Raw genomic sequence first — 15228 nt, 5'->3', positions numbered from 1 at the left:
TGCATCCTTGTAAACCTCTTCTGCACTTTCTCCAAAGTCTCCAGGTCCTTTTTGTAAGGAGATGACCACTATTCGATATGTGGCTTTGCTAAAGTCTTATACAGCTGCACCATAATCATGGACCCTCCTCACTCACTGCTTCCAGTCGCACCATTCACAGACTAGCTGCCCCCACCAGTTGCCGATCCTTTTCTCCAGTCTGTACCGGCTGCTGCCTGTTACTTGCCTGTTTATTCCAAAGCCCTTCAGTGTGTGTTCTCTCTTTGGTAGGATGTTAAGTGTAGCGGTAACTGGATGTGGCCAGCTAAGTTGCCGGGGGAGGGTGCAGCTCTTTACGATGCCTGTGAGGCCATGTGCCGTGTAATGGCTGAACTTGGAATTGCTGTGGATGGTGGAAAGGATTCCTTGAGTATGGCTGCTCGTGTGGGTCAGGAGACCGTCAAAGCCCCAGGTAAGTAGCAAAGGTGTGCTGTGGCAGAGGCCTTTCTATCCTAGGTGCTTGGCAAAGCCATTTATTTGGTCCATTGACCTTGCAACGAGCAATCCCTGTATCTTATGGAGGTTCTTACTAGAACTACAGAATATTTTTATCACTTGAGATTATTTGGTCTATCTTATTTCTGCTCATTATAAAAGAACTTCCCAGTGTTACCCAATTCAAAGCAATGGGTCCATTGCCCTGCTGGTCTCAGCTCTTGAGATCCTGTTTTAATGAGGGTTTCTGCTCCCACTACCCTTCTGGGCAATTAGTTCAGGGCAATTACAACCCAATGAGTTTTTTAACCGTAAACTGGCAGGTGTATGGTCACCGTCAGTAATATTAGCACTTTGTTCTGGTGTTTTCCCCAAGCAAACAATTTTAAATTCTCCAGCTGCTGTTTCAGAATTTGAACCGTCTCTGGATCATTAGTCCAATAGACTAGATCCTGTGTCACCCTTATTTACATTTAACAATTCAACTGTGTCCTAACTTCCTTGCGCCATCGGTTTACAGGCCGTATCATTCTGGGATTTGGGCTATATTTTCGTCGCTGTTTTACTGCTATCATGATTATTTGTGTCTTGTGTGTGACTATTGATACAGTGTTTTGCAACTTGGCCCAGAAGGAGCGTTGTTTCATTTGGCTTGATTCATGTGTATGGTTGAATGACAATTAAACTTGTACCTTTTGTGTTAATATTCTTAACTCTTGGGATCCTGAAAACATTTCCAACAACCTGGTCCTGCAACCTTTGCTGATTAGTGTATGCACCCCTCCCCCATATCTTTATTTTTTTTTTATCTACTTCAAAGCTATACCATTTGGCTCATACTCCAACTCATTTTTCTGTGTGGGTCTCTTCAGTTTTGCATGAGATTTCACCCCAATGTATGTTAAGAACCTATGAACTAGAGCCAGTTGTTGAACATGCAGCCTTTCCTGAACTTTGACCTTTTCTTGTGTCCCATGACTGAAGAGACCAGAGTCTAATGTTCCCCTTTATCAGCTCCCACCTCTTTGTATCCTGAGAGAGCACAGGTCTTCTCCTAGTGTTAAGTGACTAGCTGCTTCTACAGAGTGCCTGTTGGCTATCAGAACTGCTGTTTAACATCACTTGGTTGCTTATTTTTATATATAAAAATGTTTTTAAATTGTGTGCCACTTACAAAAATATGTTGCAATTATTGGCCAGGGCCACTCTACCAGTAGCTCCCAACCTGTGATGTCCATCACTAAGGAAGACAAAACCAGGAAAATAGCTAGGAACATCACCTGCAAAGTCTTTTTCCAAGCTACACACTGTCCTGCACTAGAAGTCTCACTGATCCTCCATTCCAGTTGGTTCTAAATTCAGGATCTTCCTGCCCAACAGCATTGAGGAGCATCTTCACTGGAAGTGCCATGTGGTTCATCTCCTTAATGGCTATTAAGGATGGGCAATAAATGTTGGCCTTGCCAGTGGAAACCAGATCCTAGGAAAAGAATCAAAACACACAATTAAAACAAATGAGAACGCTCTACTTTCTCCCATTGATTCTTTCCTCCACTTGTTCCATGGCCTGCAGTATTTTGTGCCAGTCTAACTTGGGGTGGGTTCCATGAATGGATATCCCCGTGTGGGAGGTGGGCGATCTGCAGAGGATCATGTTGTTCCGGTGGAGTCCCGAAGCAGCCAACCACCAGCTGATGCCCGTTTTTCTTCTGATTCTCAGGCTCCCTCGTGATCTCCGTTTATGCCATGTGTCCTGACATCACCACCACTGTGACTCCTGACTTGAAAAACCCCCAAGAGAAAGGTACGATTTCAGTCGCTGTTGACAACCGAGATTGCAAGGTTCTAGCATGGTCAGAAGGGTGTCTTCCTTCTTTGATTCAATTGGCAAGCGGGTTGTTGAACTGAGAGTACTGCAGCAGGAAGGTGTAAAATGTAATGTTGACATTGTCCATGTTTGGGGCCGTGACTTTGTGCCAGGTCACACGTTGAAGTACAGCTATGTAGGGTTGCTGTGGCCTAATGCTTCTCTGTCCATGTTTAGGGGTGCTGCTGTATGTACCTGTTACACCTGGTCAGTATCGAATGGGAGGAAGTGCTTTGGCTCAATGCTACTCTCAGATTGGCAACTGCTGCCCGGACCTGGACAGTCCACACAATCTCAAGTCCTGCTTTGCTGTCACTCAGCAGCTGCTGGGCGGTGAGTCTACAAGTCTGGAACACTTTCCCACTTCCTGTGCGGTCCCACTGTTTCATGTTCTTAATCTTTCCTTGCCCCAGAACGATTGCTGAGTGCTGGCCACGATGTCAGTGACGGAGGGTTACTCACATGCTTGATCGAGATGGCCATCGGAGGGAACTATGGCATTGATGTCAGCATTGAAAACAAAACTTGTCACAGAGAGACCAGCGGTAAGTTACTGCAAATTCTCATCATCTTCTCTGTCCCCAGTGACCTCCTTGAGCTAGTCTAATCTCCCCGTTCCTTTATGTAGACTTCCTTCCAGCAACAGCCACGACATCCCATACCTGGCTTATGTTGGCTTCTTCTTTCAGCCTCCACTAGCCCACCTGACCATGTATGAACCTTCTCCCTTCATTTCAAAGGTGTCTATAACCTTTCTATACACTCTTTCCCAACCATTCTCTGCCCCACAGCTCCCAAACCCTTTGTGGCCAAACTCTCCCAGCTGACACAGATTACTCTTGTTTCCCCAGTACTTGAGCTGTTATTTTCTGAGGAGCTGGGTTTGGTGTTGGAGGTTTCAGAAGCATCTGCCAATGAAGTGAGTTCTCGGTACAAAGCAGCGGGACTTCAGTGCTGGCGGATTGGTTCCACCATTGGACAGGGTTCCCAGAGCACAGTGAGTAACCCAGTGAGGGCTGAATGGCTAAGTTTTTAGGTGATGTGTTTATCAGGAACACTGGGGTGCCTCTGTTGCACCATGAGGGTGCCCTAGGCTGCAATGAATGATGGGGTTACCAGGTATTCTTGGGATTGGGAAATGACCAAAGTTATTAAGGACCCAGAGTATAGTGATTGAGCCTCTTGTGTTGCTATTCCTTGGTTGCTGTTGCACTTCCTGTTTAATGCAGTGAGTGAATTAAATATCCATTTGATGTAATTTGTTTGTAAAATTGGGGCGAGTCATTTATCTGCTATCTCTGGTCATGGTGAGGAGATTATCAGATTCTCTCAGGTCATCCCCTCCACAGTTCAATCCCACAAATGGTTTCCTGGTTGAGTCACAGACCCAGCACCAATTCCTCACATCAGGGGCCAAGGGTTGAAGGGGGCATATTCCACTCCAGTTGCTTCTGTGGTTAATCTGGATTTTTTTCCCCCCAGATTACGGTGCGAGTGAACGGAGAGGAGGTTCTCTTGGAGCAGCTGGCCACTCTCCGCTGCTGGTGGGAAGAGACCAGCTTCCAACTGGAGAGACTGCAGGCCAACCGGGCTTGTGTGGAGGAAGAGGAGAGAGGGATGGATCATCGCACGGCTCCCAAATACACTCTGAGCTTTGAACCAGTCACCAGCCCTAGACCGTCAGCTGGGTTAGGTAAATAGGTGACATCATCCTCCAGTGCACAGTACACTTGTCAGATCCATGGACTGTTGGGCACTCCATCAATACACAGAACTAGCAGCAGGAAAACTTGGGTTATTTGGCCCTTTGTTCCAGCTTCACCATCTGTCAATATCATAGCTGATTTGCTTCAGTACTATTTTCCAGCATTGGTCCCCTTATCCGTGCTCCACCAGCTAGATAAACTCAAGACTGAACCTCCACAGTGATTCACTGCCTTCATAAGGTCATTTCTCTCGAAGGCCTGCCACATATTCAGTCACGTCAGAATTTTGAGAGTTGAAATGAGACCTCTCCCCTCAGTCTCCTGGACAGAAGAAAATTTTGGCTTGGTCTACTCTGTCTCATGGCAAACTGGTCATCCTTGGAATCAGTCTAGTGAAACTGCATTGCACTCCCTCCGTAGCAAGTGTATCCAGTCATAAATAGGAAGACCAAAGTGTGTCTGGCCGTGGCCCTGTATAATTGCAGTAAAATGTCTTTATTCCTGTGCTCAAATCTTATTCTATTTTGACAGCTGATTCTAAGCCACGAGTGGCTGTGTTGCGGGAGGAAGGCAGCAACGGTGACCGGGAAATGGTGGCATCACTTGTTATGGCCGGATTCCAGGTAAAACCTGCAGTGCTGATGAAGGCTGTTCAGCCCATTGTATCTGTGCCAGTTTGATTAGATTGATCCCAGTGCCACTTCCCTTTTCATCCATATTTCTGTGGTTTACACTTCAGCCATTGCTGCTTCAGGCCTCTACCTTTATCATTTCAGGCATCAATCCAGACCTCCATACTGGTTGAATAATCTTTTTTTTCTGTTCAGTCATTCTGATCCTTTCATTATTTAACTTAAATGTATGCTCTCTGGTCAATTGCTGAAGTGCTAAAGAAAGTGTACTTAATCCAAGTATGGTCCTGGACCGTCACAATTTTTATATTCATCCCCATCTGCTAAGATTCTGTTAATAGCCAGAAACTTGTGTCACCCTCTTACTCAATGTCACCAAAACCGAAGAGCTGATGATTGACTACAGGAGAAGGAAACCAGTGGTTCACGAGTCAATCCTCATCAAGGGATCAGAGTTGGAGGGTGTTAGCAACTTCCTTGGCATTATCATTTCGGAGGATCTGGCCTGGGTCCAGCATGTAAGTGCCATTAGAAAGAAAGCACGGCAGCACCTCAATTTTCTCAGAAGTTTGCAAAGATGACATACTGAATCTAAAACTTTAACGAACTTCAGGAGCTGTGCAGTGGAGAATACACACTGGTTGCCTCGTGCTGTAGTATGGAAATACCAATGCCCTTGAATGGAACGTCCTACAAAAAGTAGTGGATATGGCCCAGTTCATCACAAGTAATGCCCTTCCTACCACTGAGCACATCTATAAATGTGCACTGTCACAGGAAAGCAGCATCCATCATGAAGAACCTCCACCATCCAGACCATGTTCTCTTCTCACTACTGCCATCAGGAGGGAGGTACAAAAGCCTTACAGTACACACCAGTACGTTTAGGAAGATTTATTACCCTTCAGCCATCAGGTTCTTGAACCAGAGGGATAACTTCACTCACCCCAACACTGAACTGTTCCCACAGCCTGTGGCCTCACCTTCAAGGACTCTTCATCTCATGTTCTCTATCTATTGCTTACTTGTTCTTTATTATTTTTCTTTCTTTTTACATTTGCGCAGTTGTGTTTTGCACATTAGTTGTTTGCCCATCCTGTTGAGTGTGATCTTTCATTGATTCTATTGAGTTTCTTGTATTTACTGTGAATGCCCGCAAGAAAATCTATCTCAGGGTTTCATATGGTGACGTGTATGTAGTTTGATTAAATTTACTTTGAACTTTTGAACCTATGAATTTGTTCTGAATGAGCTCGATGACTGAACTTGCACTAAATTTCACTGCCTTTAGTTTGAAGAAGTGTACTCAATAGCCTGCCTCTTGTTCTGAGACTCCTTGGCCAGATTTAACATCCACCCTGCATCAGTTTCAACGACCTTTCATTGTCAAACTATAGAAAGTAACACCACCCTCAACAGTATCTCCTCAGGATTTTAATTTGTGCTTGGCTGGTAACGTATGTTTCCTCTACACCCTCTTGTGGGCATCATACTTTCCCTGCAGTGTGATCAGATCTGTACACTACACAGTAGCTGTGACTCAAGTCGTTCATTGTTATTGTGCACAAGTACAGTGAGGTATGGGTACGATAGAAAAAACTTGCAGCATCACAGGCACACAGACTCAGACAGCACAAAACACATTATACATAAATTATGCAAAACTGGTGCTTTATGCTATTTTGCTACCTCTTCCCTATGTGTGTATTCTATGAATAGCAAATAGGTAATGAAACTGCATAAAGCACTAGTTCCACTATCTTTAGGCAATTGTGGATATCCACACCCAGTTCTCTCCATGCCTCAAAACCTCAAAGCTACCTTGGACTTTTGGATTGAATTCCATTTTCCAGCTTTGTATCTATTAGACAAATCCATTAATATTTTTCACCCTGGAAGTTCCTCACTATGAATTGCTTGGGTAAGATGATGCGCTTTACTTCTGCAGGTTTGGGATGTGACCATGACGGACATTTGTTCAGGACTGGCTCTGGATTCATTCCGTGGGCTGGTGTTTGTTGGAGGGTTCAGTTACGCTGATGTTCTGGGCTCAGCAAAAGGTAAAATATGTGGTTTTTAAAAAACCTTTTGCTCCAAAGAACAAGAACCCGCCCTACGTTGTCCTTTATTGTAAATTCCACATTGGGAAATGTGTAATGATGGGCATGAGAAACAGGAATATTAAATGAATACCGACTGGGTGTAGAGGGACAGGAACTAGAGCAGTGGAAATAGACGTGGGGAAGCAGGATGATTTTGTGGGCATTAACTGGGAATAGAAGATCAGAAATATTTAATAAGCACTTATGGGAAATGGAATATTTAATGATATGGAATGAAAGAACAGCATTTGAATGAATTTGGGGGTGGAGGGAAACTGTTCAATGGACGATAAAAGGGAATGGAAAAGAATATTTAATGAAAATGAATAGAGCGGAATGAAAATGCAGGAACAGGAATAGTTAATAAAAACTGACAGTAGGGGTTAATAGATATTAACAATTGTTCCACGAATGTTTAGTGAACAATGAAAATAGGAGCTTGTAGCCAACATTGGAAATGACCACATCAGAACATACAATGAACATTGAGAACAGGAATATTTATTGGATTACTGTTTGGGAGTAGATAACGGGAGGCGGTAATTCGGGTGTTCGCACACCATGTTCCTGTGCATTTCCCATTTTGCTGATGCTGTACTATTAGTCTGTTTTTTGTCTTGTAGGCTGGGCTGCAACGGTGCAATTCAATCCCAGAGCACATGCCGAGTTTTCCAGGTTCCGTTCCCGGTCTGACACCTTTAGCTTGGGTGTGTGCAATGGCTGCCAGCTGATGGCACTGCTCGGTTGGGTGGCTTCAGAGACAGAGCTATCAGAAGGTGAGGGCAGCTTGTATCATGGTTTTCTTACTTGCATTGTGTTGAATAGTAATACAAAGCCCCATTTGGTTAATATTCATTCAGCCCATTTACTTCTCCTGTGATGCACTGCATGAGCCTTTCCCATACACATTCCAGCAAATTCAACCACCATTATCCTTGTGGTGCTTCCCCTTTTAATGCCCCAAATCCATTGGATTCCCTGTTCAGGTGAGGTGGAGATTCTCATCCCTCTGCTGCTGAAAGGCTTTTGTGATTTTTAGAAGGATTGTGTTGTTGAACTCGTTTATATCTTGGTGGATACGCTGTTGCTGTGTCTACTCTTTTGAAATCAGTCATGATTTTATAGACCCATATCAGGTTTCCCATCACCCTTAACTCTTGAGAATGGAGCCCAGGCCTTGACACAGACCCCATTATATGTAAACTATTATATAATAATTCTCAGTAGTGTGTTCATATTTGCAGGTGTGTGTAAATACAAATTCTTGACAACTGGTAAAGCTGGGGTGGTATTGAGTATTAATGACTAATGAAGTTTCTTTCATAGGGCTTGATTTGTCCAGGCCACATCACTCAAAAGATCAGGGGGGCCTCCTGTTTGTTAAAAGTTTTACTGAAGTATTACCATTGATAATTTCTCAATCCAAGTTTCAAATATAAATTCTAATGTTTTATTTATTATATCAGCCCTAAAGACTTTGCTACCACTTCCAGTGACTTAATGCCAGCTGTGAGTGGAAGGTGGGTCTGGAGCAAAAGTGTTTGAATCCATTGCTTTGGAGATCTATTGACACTTGCCCATCTGTTTCAGGTGATGGGTTGAAGCAGGGTGTCCTGCTGACGCACAACCGTTCTCATCGCTTTGAGTCACGCTTTGTTACAGTGACCATCTTGGAGAGCAGCTCACTTCTGCTGAATGGGATGGCAGGTTCAACCCTCGGCATCTGGGTTGCTCATGGAGAGGGTGAGTTGGTTTTTATTGTGACTGAGGTGGTGAGGCATCAGGGTGGTCACAAAAAAAGCACTGGTTACATGATCAGTTGTGATTTTGGATTCATATAATCAAGAATGGAATGGTGCTTCAGGATCTGTTCACTCAGATCGGATTTGCTCTTCTCTGGAGCTGACCGCTTCAATGCCTGGACACGATGGGCCAGTGAGCACTTTCCCTGCCACAAGTTTTCATCATTCTATAAAATGGCTGTCTGAGCTTGCTATGTGCCAATTGTTTAGCCTATTCGTCAATGGAACTAACTACATTTAACACGATCTTCATTGACTCTTGCGTGGTTCTGCACTGCCTGAAAGGATTGGGGAAGTTTTCATACAAATATCTATGCAAAGATTAAAAGGCTATATCTGTAGACTTCCACTTACCTCTTGGACTCTGCCAATATCTCTGACAGCCTATTGCATTTGCCTGTATCTTTTTGACCCTTGTCCTTTGTCTGAATGGAATGTCGTCTGTGTACCTATCTCTTCTTGTGTCTCTTTAACTCCTGAACTGTGTATGGACAGGATGTCCAACAGTGCAGAAGTTGTCTGTGTATCTCTCCAACTCTGGTCCAGTGTAGCAATGATGCATGCAATAGTGTGGAAGTCTCCTTGTGTATCTCTCTATCTCCTTTCTACACAAGTACAAGAAGACCTTGCTTCTCAGTGGTAACATTTGCACATCTTTTTGATTGCAGAGAGTGGAATTTAGAATTCCCTGCCTGGAAGTGTGGTGAAAATATGAGTGAATTCAATAAGAATTTGTTGGAAATTTCAAAGCCAGTACAAGGGAATGGGATTGATGGGATTTCTCTGCTTGGAGTCAATATAGACTCAATGGGGTCAAACAGCCTCTGTGTTGTAATAATGGGACTGGTGGAGTTGGGGGTGATGGGGTGAAAATCTAATGGTGGTTCAAACAGCATTGTCTTGTTGGGGTGTGGGGGTTGTACCAGATCAAATGGAGTGGTCACTTCCTGTCCCGTTTACCTTGCAGGTTACATGCAGTTTGAGTCGGAAAAGGTGCTGCAGATGGTAACTGAGAATGGCCTGGCTCCAATCCGATACTGTGATGACTTGGGTGTTCCAACGGAACGTTATCCTCAGAATCCCAATGGTTCTCCACTTGGAATTGCAGCGCTGTGCTCAGCTGACGGCCGGCACCTTGCCATGATGCCTCACCCGGAGCGTTGCACCTTACTGTGGCAGTGGGCCTGGATGCCCGCTGAGTGGCGGCAGTCACTCACTGTGTCACCATGGCTACGCATGTTCCAGAACGCGTACGACTGGTGTCTGCAGAGTCTCTGATGGCTGCTGTGGCTCTTGGTATTGATACTGACTACCCTCATAGGTTCACCATCTCATCTTTGCTTGGACTCGGGGCAACTGCCTTTTCAAGTACTGAGTCGTAGCACTCATCTTTATCCGTTGTCCCTCTTGCTCTCCCCCCTGCTTTGTCCACTTCCAGGGAAGGGGGAGGTGAGGAGAGAAATTAATTCTGATAGTGTATGGGCCCTTTGCCTTTCACATACATGGCTTCTGTAGAATATTTTAGTAAAAAATAAAAAACAAATTTAACAGTAACAAATGTTACCTGCTCTTCTCATTGCATTTAGTCTGAACAAGGTGAAGGAGTTAACCTTCCTTTCCAACATTTGAACAGCATGAGTTTGATGTAGAGGTAAGTTCCCTCTGCATTTTCCCCCCCTAATCTAACAGCTATGACAAGTATAGGACATTTGGATACTATTCAAAATCTCTCTGCACTTTTCTTATAAATATCTCCAGGAGCAGCTACGGCTGTACAAGAGAAATGGGGTTTCAGCTTCAGGCAATTCTAAAATGGAGCTGTAGGTTTGTGGGAAATCCTGGCTGATTAGGAATACAAAGACCTGCATTACTAGGGAGACCATATGGTCCTCGAGTCTTTAAAAGGCTGCTGAAAAGGTTGTTCTATTTAATTTCTCTCTCGCAATTGTTGTCCATAACCTGCTGATTCAGAAAGAAATTGAAGTGCGGAATAAGCCTGGTGGTGGGGTACGAAGGTAACACAGCTTGCAGCCTCGGGCCAGGTCCAGCGAGAAGCGTACACAGGCTTGCCTGATGAGCCAACAAAATCAAGACATAACAGGTTGGTTTTGGGAGTAGAAGCAGTGTAAACTTGGGGAAACAAACCATCACAGTGGTGGATGACACCATGTTGTGAACTTGGAGATTGTGAGGATCAAGAGGAACACCCAAGCAGTGTAAGCTTCTATTCCCGGATATCATCTTTCCTGTTTGACTGTTCCAGCAGGGTCAGACAAACCTGCTGGGTGTGTGCCTAGATAATTAGTCTTGTGTAGTTTACATGTTTTTAATTGAACCAATAAAGGTAAATGCAGGTTCTGTCTGTGCCAAACCAGTCACTGTTGTTGAGGGTGAATACCTACAACATACCTCAGCAGACTATTGACTGTCCTCAGAATGATGTCAGTCCTAGATCCATCTTCCCTCATGTCTATCTCTCTGCCTGCAGTTTGTCACTGGAAAGCCAGAATTAGAGGTAGCACTGCCTTAATCAGCCTTCTCTCTCAGTTCATCATGGAATGTAATTGACTTTGTAGTCGCACGGCACGGATCTGTGCTGACCATCAAGCATCCACTTACTACACGAATCCTCCACCAGTTAGCATCATTCTCCGTAATTAGCATCAGCTTCCCACAAATTCTACCACTCTCACAATAGCTAGTTAAGCTCTGAAACATTAAATTGTGGAAAGATACCAAAGTACCCAAGGAATACCTGCAGGATCACAAGAAGATGTGAGCTCCACGCGGCACCAGAAGCCAGGGTTGGACCTGGGTATCGGCAGCCACACTTGCTATACAAATGTAGAGTTGTCGGAGGGCAGGTCCCCATTAACACAGCCTGAAGCTGGCAATCTGGGATTTAGAATCAACAGGAATGGACAGACCAATCGAGGAAAGGTGGTAAAATTCAATCTATGGCTTTTCTCCTAAAACCATTAAATAAAGAATGTGAATTAGGCCATTTGATGCATTGAATCTGCTCTGCCATTTTATCATGGCTGATCCAGTTTCCTTCCCAATCTAACAGTTCTCTTCCATAAAGCCTTTTTTCCCCTCATCCATGTGCCCATCTGAGAGTTCCTTAAATCTCCCTAATATATTTGCCTCTACTACCACCCCCAGCAATGCATTACATCACTGTGTTTAAAAAAAAAACCCACCTACCTCTGACACAATCCTATACTTTTCTCCAATCACCTGAAAATCACAATCTCTTGTATTAGATGTGACAGTAGATTAAAAGGGCAGCACAACATAGTGGTCTGAAGGGCCTGTGGTGTGCCGTATTGTTCCATGGTATTTATTTAGCGGTATAGTGCCGGTAGGCCCTTTGGCCCTTCAAGCCATGCCGCCCAAGCAAACCCCCATCAACCCTGATTTAATCCTGACCTGGTCATGGGATAATTTACAATGACAATTTAACCTACCTAGTACATCTTTGGACTGTGGGAGGAAACCAGCATGCTCAAGGAAAACCCACACGTTCCACAGGGAGGACATACAGATTCCACAGGAACTGAACGCTGAACTTCAATGTTCTTGTGCTGCAATAATGTTGCACTCAATGCTACACCACCATGGTGCCCCATGTTCTAAATCCTCAAGGAAAAAATGTTATCTTAACTGACTTAAATGGGTGACCCCTTGAACTTAAACATGGTACCTAGTAAAAGATTGTCCCATATTGAGAAACATCCTTTCTACATCCATTTTGGCTAGACCTCTCAGAATCTTAAAGGCCATCCCTGAGTAAAAGCGAGTTCAGTTTTATAAACATTTTAAAGTGGATTTTGTCCAGAAATCAGTACAAAAATAAGCTTGATAACAGTTTCTCTGCAGTATTGTAATGAATGGTAGCAAAACAAAAAAGACATAAAGGAAGAAAGTTTGTTTCTAGAAACAAATGTGTATACAAGTTGGACTTTTGAATTTAATATTATGGGAGCTCGTTTATATACAAGGGATGTCCATATGAGGTGTTTGTAACCTGAGGGCAGCTTGTATTTTGAACCATTAATAAAACACCCTGCACTTCCATACTGAATGATGTATTGGGAATAGAAAGAGCACACTAAGTACCCTCATTGGATATGTTGCGGTGTATTACCAAGTCTGCTTTCGTAGAACTACTGATTGAGTGCCATGTAGCAGCAACAAAAAGGTCAGCATCAGGGAGTAAATGATCCAACACAAGAGATAAAAGCTACTTAACCTTGTTCTCAGCAATGATTTTTACTCTTAATGACATTTTTCAAAATTAATTTGGAATGTTTGGATTTTAAATCTAATGGATTATATTTGGTTTAGTCCACTCATGAAAAATTTACAATTTTTTGATCTAAAACCTCCATGTCCTTTTTTTGAAAAGAAGTCCAGTTTACATTCTTGGAAGATATAAAATTTTAGAGACTGTGGCTGGCTTTTGTGTAAAGGTTAATAGTTCACTGGTTTGGCCCAAATGGCACTTGTGACATATGGCGGTGTTCTGCAGGTGGCTGGCAAAACTACTTGATATTCCACTAGATCTACTTCTGAGCTACAATCATTGCAACCCACAGTCTGTCATTTCCCTTTAAGAAAAGTACTTTTGAACAGTCCAACCAAGCTAGTGATTTTTACAATCTTCTGAAGGATGCGGTGAACTTGACTCTCAGGAATGTGGATGAGGCTATTGCTGACGTTGGACACTTCATCAAGGCATGAGATTGGAAAATGTACCCATGCTTAACTCCATTACTCCACGCTGGTTAAAGTGTTAAGCCAAATCAAAGCAGAGTGAAGCAATACACACAATGTGATGGAGGCGCTCGGCAGTCAGGTGGCATCTATGAACAGGAATAAACAGTCAACATTTCGTGCTTCATCAGAACTGGAAAGGAAGGGGGGAGGAAGTCAGAATAAGTAGGTGAGGAGAAGGAAGAAGCTCCCCTCCCCTCCCCAGGAAAATGAACCTGTGTTCTCTGTGCTAACCAGGATCACCCAGCCGAGCCTGTCTTGTCTGCCTGTGATTGACCTGTCTCCCTTGGTAAGTGGGAGGCTCACATTTGAGATTTCATTGCTCGTGTCTTGGGTCCCACGCCACCAGGTTCAAGAGCAGTTGCTGCCCTGCAGCCTTCCGACCCCTGGACCAGCTTCAGTTATTTCAGCGCTAAACTGACTCCGCAGCCTGTAGACTCGCATTTGTGACTTTGCTGCTCATCTTCTATGTATTACTTGTTTTTTTTCTATTTACGTGATTTGGATTTTTATTGGTCTTTGTGTGTGATTTTTAAATTGTGTTTCTTTGTTTTGTGTGTGCCTGCAAGAAGATGAATCATAAGGTTGTATACATACTTTGATCATTTGAACTCTAAATGTTTACGTGTGTTTGAATAGTCTTTCCCCATAGTGCTGCCATCAAATGGGCCCCTTGTATCAGTGCACGTTGTTACTGTAATTTTTATAAACACGTGCTTCTTATTTTGAAAGAAGTTGGTCTTCGTCCTTTCTGCAGGCTGTTGCTATATTAATCCCAAAGTCTAAACGTTCATTCTTGTTTCAATTTGACAGATGCTAATGAACAGAGATCTTTGGCGGGGGTGGGGGCAGGGGCTTGGTTATTTATCAAAGGGCAGGGAACATATCAGTCATTATTGGAAATTAGTTTAATTGCTGCCTGATTGGCTGATTTAGTTTATGGGCAATATATGTTAATATTTGACACTGGGGCATTATGATTGGAGGGTGGGCAACTTTCATCACTGTCCGACCTGGCTTACTTAGTCCTAGTTAGTTTGGAAGTTGTGTTTAGGAATTGGGTTGTGTCATGATGCAAGTTGTTCACTGGATGGCAGCATTGGGGGAGAGGGCAAGGCTCCATACGAACACAGGGATTGTGGCATTAGGGTTGGGGATACGACTTGGCATTAGAGGTAGGGATCATTTACTGTATATGTCGGTAGGGTTTAGATCCAATGTTAAGATTGGGAAAAGAGACTGGTGTTGGGGGATATATTAGTGGACAGCAGGACAATTGTCCCTCTTACATTATTCTCATCTTCAGATTCCTTTTCGGCACTCGAAGTTAGTCAACACTGTCCATTGTCCACAGCCTAACTCACTAGTCTTGTCTACTTTTAGTGGAAGGTATGCTGAGGAGTTAAGGGTAGCTATTCAGTTGCTCAAAAAAAAACAATGGTTTTTGAAGGAACACTCAGCCCTGGTATCATAACAATGATTCTACGTCAGTGTAAGGTAAGATGCCAGGGCAATTATTAACTCGATTGGAAGTGTTACGAACCCCGTAACTGGGTCACTTACCAGCAAAGATAGAGAGGTCCGTTGAAGTCTGATGGTACTATTTTTAACAGTATTTATTGGTAAAAATACACAAAAATAATATCAATGCAAACATACAGATAATATACGTCGTCAATACTAAATCTAAAAGTGCGGGTATAATAATAATCAATAAGAAATAAGCTCTATCGTTGTCTAGGGGATAATGTATTGTCCGATGGAAATATAAAAGTCATTCAGTTCAGGCAGGCTTCCGCCTTTGGAGACCGCTGGGTTTTCAATTGTTGGAGAGAGACAGAGAATTTAGAACTTGCCAGCTTTTCC

At 43.5% G+C, this 15228-nt stretch overlaps 1 protein-coding gene across 2 annotated transcripts in view; it reads left to right on the top strand.

Annotated features, from left to right (window-relative positions):
* Window positions 1-10141, top strand: part of pfas (phosphoribosylformylglycinamidine synthase) — a 47554-nt gene extending 37413 nt beyond the window's left edge. For both annotated transcript variants that reach the window (XM_073060925.1, XM_073060926.1), the window contains 11 exons: window positions 271-451; window positions 2195-2278; window positions 2519-2674; window positions 2755-2886; window positions 3193-3338; window positions 3824-4034; window positions 4579-4670; window positions 6628-6739; window positions 7405-7557; window positions 8372-8524; window positions 9551-10141. In XM_073060925.1, the coding sequence (XP_072917026.1) occupies window positions 271-451; window positions 2195-2278; window positions 2519-2674; window positions 2755-2886; window positions 3193-3338; window positions 3824-4034; window positions 4579-4670; window positions 6628-6739; window positions 7405-7557; window positions 8372-8524; window positions 9551-9861 (1731 nt within the window). In that variant the 3' untranslated portion in view covers window positions 9862-10141. The remainder of the gene's footprint in view (window positions 1-270; window positions 452-2194; window positions 2279-2518; window positions 2675-2754; window positions 2887-3192; window positions 3339-3823; window positions 4035-4578; window positions 4671-6627; window positions 6740-7404; window positions 7558-8371; window positions 8525-9550) is intronic.
* The last annotated feature ends 5087 nt before the right edge of the window (window positions 10142-15228 follow it).

Source organism: Hemitrygon akajei, chromosome 11 (genome assembly GCF_048418815.1).
Source record: "Hemitrygon akajei chromosome 11, sHemAka1.3, whole genome shotgun sequence".
NCBI lineage: Eukaryota > Metazoa > Chordata > Chondrichthyes > Myliobatiformes > Dasyatidae > Hemitrygon > Hemitrygon akajei.
Note: the sequence above shows the minus strand (reverse complement) of the source record. Positions and strands in the feature narration are given on the sequence as shown.